The following is a 6,000-nucleotide window of genomic DNA, read 5'->3' as shown; positions in this document are numbered from 1 at the left end:
ATTTAATTAAGTGTGATATCTTTATGTTGCAAGAGACTAAATTATCATAGGCTTCCCCTGATGTGCTTTTTTCATCTTGGAAAAGGTGGAATTTTGTTTCTCACTCAGCGAATGGAGCTTTTGGAGGTTTAGCATTACTATGGAATAATTTCAATATAGATGTGTAGTTAGTAACTTCAATTGCAAACTGAATGCCATTTTTGATTATTAGTAAGATTTCTAAGGTTAAGCTTTGGTTATTTAATGTTTATGCTCCTTCTGTGATTCAGGCAAAATCCAAGTTATGGTGTGATTTGAAAAGGATTGCTTCTCCCTTGAGGCAGGGGTCCCTAGTCATATTTGGGGGAGACTTTAATGCAATCATAGGCTCAAGTGAGAAAAGTGGAGGTATTTTACCGTCTAAAAACATTATGGTAGATTTTGGGAATTTTATTTTTGAAATGGATCTTTTTGATTGTAAGTCTCAAAATGGGGTTTTTACTTAGATGAATATGAGAAGCAATTTTTCTCAAATAGTAGAGAGGCTAGATCATTTCTTACTTTTAGAATCACGTTTACAATCAGATTTTGAGTTTTTTTCTTCTATTTTGCCTCTAACTGGTTCTGATCATTTTTCAATTTCATTAACTATTTTGGAGGTCAATTCTAGTGTTAAGTCCTCTTTTAAATTTTAACCCATTTGGTTCATGGATTCCTCCTTCTTACCCCTCCTTAGGAAATGGTGGGACTCGGCTCCTTTCTATCCAAGGTCTCGAATGTTTTAGATTGTCAAGAAACTTAGATTTTTGAAGATGAAGATTAGAGAGTGGAATTCTTTTCATTTCAAGAATATTTTTCATGAGAAACAAAGAATTCAAGATATGATTGAATTCTTAAACATGCATGTACTTGCTCATGGTATGGTTCCACGTGTGTTTGATGAATTAAAATCTCTAAAATCAGAACTAGAAGAAGTCTTAGCTAGAGAAGAAACATATTGGAGGCAAAAATCTAGAGAGGTTTGTCTTTCTGATGTGAATAGAAATACAAAGTTCTTCCACTCTTCCACCAAGTTAAAAAGGAGCTGAAATAGGATATCTTGTATAGAGGATCCCAATGGGAAGTTGCTTACTAAATCAGAGGACATTTCCTTAGAGGTAGTTCACTTTTCTAAATCATTACTATCCTCGGAGGGTGGTTGTTGTTTGAATGATTTTATTTCTAATATTCCCTCCTTAGTGTCCCTTGAGGATAATAGGATGCTGATGTCTCCTTTCTCTATAGAAGAAGTCAAATGTGTGGTTTTTGATATGAATCCCGACAAGGCCCTGGGGCTAGATGGGTTTACCCCTTTATTCTTTTAGGAGTGTTGGGACTTTGTGGGAAAAGATGTTCTCTTAGCTCTTGAAGAGGCTAGGAGAAATAGGTCAATTTTAAAAGAACTTAATACCACATTGATTGCTATTATCCCTAAAAAAGATGTCACTAAGACCTTTGCTAATTTCCATCCTATTGCTTTATGCAACACTCTGTATAAAATCCTTACAAAGGCAATTTCCCTTCATTTGGCAAGAATTATTCCCAAAATCATCTCCTTAGAGAAAGGTGGTTTTGTACCCTATAGGGAAACTCTAGAGGGAGCTATTGTGCCTCATGAAGTGCTCCATTCTATCTCTACTCTAATGTTCCTGACCATGATTCTCAAATTGGATATAATGAAGGCCTATGATAGGGTTGATTGGGAGGCTTTAGGTCTTGTTCTTCTCAAGTTAGGTTTCTCTGAGGCTTGGGTTAAATGGATCAATGCTTGCATTTCTTCTACAAGATTCTTGGTTTTAATCAATGGTTCTCCTTGTGGTTTTTACTCTTCTTCCAGAGGACTGAGACAGGGGGATCCTCTGTCCCCTTTCCTGTTTATAGTCTTAGCTGAGTCCTTTAGCTGGGCAATTAAGGCTGCAAAGTTAAAAGGACTATGGAAGGGGATTGTGATCCTTGGGTTTCCCATCTCTATCTCACATTGTTTATTTGCAGATGATACTATTCTTTTTGGTCAGGCTTCCTTGAGGGAGGCAAATACTATAAATGGAATTATTCAAAAGTATGCAACTTTTTCAAGGCAAAAAGTGAATATTGAGAAGTCAAAAATATTCTTCCTTAATACATCACAGTTAGTTCAACAGAGATTGCAGTCCTTTTGGAGTTTTGAACCTAGTATTCTTCCTTGTAAGTATCTTGGTATACCATTCTTCTTCAAACAAGACAAACTAGCCTTTTGGTATAAGCTTATTTCTGTCATTTCAAAGAGGATTTTATTTTGGAGCCACAAATGGTGAAGCCTTGTAGGGAAAATTGTCCTGATCAAATCTATGTTGAATGCAGTCCCTATTTACCTTATGTCAGTTTTAAAAGCCCCTAAATCGGTGATTGTGAGCTTGCAGGACACTCTTAGGTCCTTTCTCTGGAGTAGTAATAAAGATGGGAGGCATAAACTACCTCTTGTAGCGTGGGATAATGTTTGTTTGCTTAAGGATCTAGGGAGTACAGGTATTAGGAACTTGGAAAAAAGAATCTCACTCTGGGAGCTAAGTTAGTTTGGAAGTTGTATGAGCATTCTCATTCTTTTTGGGCACAAATCATGTTTGTAAAGTATTTGAATAATGGACCTAGGGAGTACATTTTTCAAATTTCAAACTTACCTTTAGGTTCAATAATGTGGAACTTTATTTGCAAATGTAGGAATGTCATTCTACCACATCTTTCTTGGATTGTTCATAATGGGAAGAAGGTTAGATTTTGGGATGAGGTGTGGAATGGTCATACTCTTTTACGAAATATAAGGGATTGGACCCCTTTGATATCTACCCTTTCTTCCCTTTGGGGGGTTTTTGTGGCAGATTACTTTGAGGTAATTCATAGTGGAGATCTTAAGATGGCTAAGTCGAAGTCCATTGAGTTCTTGGATGTTGAGAAAGATCTCAAAATGCATTATGCAAAGGTTTTGGGAGAAAGAATGATTATCCTATCTGAGTCCGAAGATGAACTTGTTTGGACAAGGAATATCTCAGGCAAATATATGGTTAAAGATGGATATAATTCTCTTATGTCTGTTAAAGACTCATCCTCTTGGCCATATAAGCTTTTTTGGCATTCGACCTGTCTATCGAAAGCTGAGGCTTTTTCCTGGTTAGCAATTCAGGACAGGGTACTTATAGGAATGCACTTGGATAGACTTGGTATCACTAGTGTTTTTCCTTGTGTGTTATGCAATAAAAATTTGGAATCCTCCTCTCATCTTTTCCTTCACTGTGATTTTACATTTCAATGTTGGCAGTGGTTATTTGATAAATTGAATTTGACTTTTGTTATAGGGAAAGATCTTATATCTCACTTCAGAGCCTAGCCTTTTTTGTTTGCTTCATCTTTCTATGCTTGTCTTTGGATTGTTTCTCCTTCTATTTTAATCTAGAATGTTTAGTTAGAAAGGAATAATAGGATCTTTAAAAAACAAGCTCTTCTCTTGAGGAGATCTTAATTAAAATTGAATCTTCTATTTCGGAAGTTATCTTGTCTTATATCTACAAGAACCTAGAAAATATGTCTTCTTTCTCACTTTGAGATAGTAGGGTGTCTAGAGTCTGGAAATTGTTATCCATTTTGCCTTCTCATGGATCAATTTTGAAAAAGAATGATGCTTTAACGAAGAGAAATGCAGCTATATGGAAGTCTCCTCATGGGCATTATAAATTGAATTTTGATGGTGCTTCTCATGGAAACCCTGGTTTGGTAGGAGTAGGTATGGTGATTTTTGATCATCATGCTAACTTCATCTAGGCTAGATGTCATGCTATTGGACATAAGACTAATAATTTTGCAGAGTTTAATGCCCTATCTCTGGGCTTGGATATGGCTATATCCTTGGGAATTAAGGATCTTGTAATTGAAGGGGATTCGATGGTAACCATACAATGTGTTATAAAGAAGAAATCTAACTGTTGGGAATTACAATATGTTCTAGATTTAATTTTACAATAGTTTAAATTTTTTTATTCTTTCTTGATCTCTCATTATTTCAGAGAAATTAATAGAATTGTGGATTTTTCGGCAAATTTAGCTATAGACAATAATGCCAATTTGCATGATGTAAGCATGGAAGAGATTCTGGCTTCCCTTCTGAAATATCTACAATAAGTCTTTGGGTTCTTCCTAAATATGGACATCATTAAATTTTTACTACCCTTCTTCCTTGAGAGGTAAGCATGTTTGTTGTTTATGCACAGGTGGTAAGGATTCTTTGTAGGTAAGAATTTCTTTTTGGCTATAAAGTATGGTTATGATCTGGCATAGGTAGCAAGGGTGGGTACCTTTTATGGTCTTAGGGTGGCACCCTGTCAGCAGTTATGTTTTGGCTTCTTTACTCACTCTGCTCTTGCACGAGTCTTTAAAGAGGTTATTGTTTCATGTTGTATGTAGGGAATGTGCTTTGGTTGTATTCGGTCATAGTTTTTTGTGGTGTTATCATGATGGGATAAGAGTTTGTTATGTGGCATTTGTTGGGATATGAAGTACTGCTTTGTTCAGCCGCCACCATCGTGCGAAGTCCCTCATTTATGTTGTATCTTGCATGACCTTCAATCTTTCTTAAATGCCTTCACTTGTAATTATGAAGTGGTGTGATTTGTCCTGCTCATGTTTTTGGTGGTTGTTGTCTTTAAAAGTCGATATCATTTCTTAATACAGCAGTAAACTTTGATTCGGTCTTGTTGGGTTTTTTTGTTCATATGTCAAGTGTTATTGCTCTTTCAAGATACAGGGTCATTGTTGAGTGCCAACTTGAGGAGGATAATGAGGTTTGGGTAATAATTCTAAAATTCTTGGAAAGGTGTTTTGTTTGCCTACTCCTCAGGTGGATTTTGAGGTTCGTAGGTTGGTGGGAACTCTCTGGTTGCAGTCTGGTTCTTCTCTTTCTGGATCTGAGATTTTGTCTTGATTTCTTACTATTTGCCATGACATTTTTCTTGATAAGGGTTTACTCCAACTCTTGGTTAATGTGTTCATTCCTCCCTCAATTTGCTCCTGGGAGCTTGTTAGGTCTACATTGGATAATTATCATTTTGAGTTGGGTTCTTTTTATTATGGGGGATTTCTTCCTTGTTCTAATCTATTGGATAATGGGAGGTGTGGGGAATTATTGTTTGAGTTGACAATGGGTTTATTATGTGACAAATTAGGGGATACTTTGAAATCATTTGAAATCTTGCTAGATTGGGTTCCTTCACAGTTTGTGGATAAAGCATTGGTTGTGCTTATGGGTTTACATTCTCTGCTCTCTTTTGGTTTTTTGGCTTTAGTTCCTCCATGGCTCAAATTTCCCTCGCAAATTATCCCTCCTTCGAGCATGGAAAGAGAGCCTCCTGTTGAGAGCTCAAGTTCTTGGTTTCAGATTTAACTACTTTATGCAGATATTTGTGGGTTGATAACATTTTGATGTAGGCTTTTTGAACTGTAGATATGCTCAAATTTTTTGGCGAGCCTACGAAGCCTTGATGGTACTTACCTCTTCTACAGATCATATCTCATGGGCTGGGTGGTTCTCTCTCATTTTTTTGACGGTCGTATGGATAATTATATGTATATCTTTGATAGCCATCTAATGGGGGGGTGATCACAATCAAATATGTAATTGGGATTATGGGGTTTTTACTTTTTTGCATTTTTGGGCCACAACCGAAGGTTTTCTTGCGGGTTCTTTCCTGCCAGTATGCCCTTTGAACCCGTTGTATCAAAATTAAAAATTAATAAAATATAGTTTAGTGGCTTGTCCACTTTTATAAAAAAAAATTTAAAAATTAAGAAAACGAGAAAGTAATTTTTCAATTGACACTCTTATTACTATTAATATTTGTATGTGGGAAAAGCGGGTTGATAGAACTCAATATGTGAAAAAGAGAGCTCTATGGAGCCTTGCTCACACACTCACAAGACTTCTTGGTGCAAGCTATGGAGTAATGAAGTATCACTCAG

At 36.3% G+C, this 6,000-nt stretch overlaps 1 protein-coding gene across 1 annotated transcript in view; it reads left to right on the top strand.

The window, feature by feature from the left end:
• Window positions 1–1,694: 1,694 nt before the first annotated feature.
• The window catches only part of LOC131876269 (uncharacterized), a 37,109-nt gene continuing 32,803 nt past the window's right edge, over window positions 1,695–6,000 (top strand). The window contains exons 1-3 of the mRNA XM_059221174.1: window positions 1,695–2,202; window positions 2,359–2,523; window positions 2,874–3,162. Coding sequence (XP_059077157.1) covers window positions 1,695–2,202; window positions 2,359–2,523; window positions 2,874–3,162 — 962 coding nt within the window. The remainder of the gene's footprint in view (window positions 2,203–2,358; window positions 2,524–2,873; window positions 3,163–6,000) is intronic.

This window comes from Cryptomeria japonica, chromosome 5 (genome assembly GCF_030272615.1).
Source record: "Cryptomeria japonica chromosome 5, Sugi_1.0, whole genome shotgun sequence".
In the NCBI taxonomy this organism is placed as follows: domain Eukaryota; kingdom Viridiplantae; phylum Streptophyta; class Pinopsida; order Cupressales; family Cupressaceae; genus Cryptomeria; species Cryptomeria japonica.
This window is presented reverse-complemented; position numbering and strand designations above follow the sequence as displayed.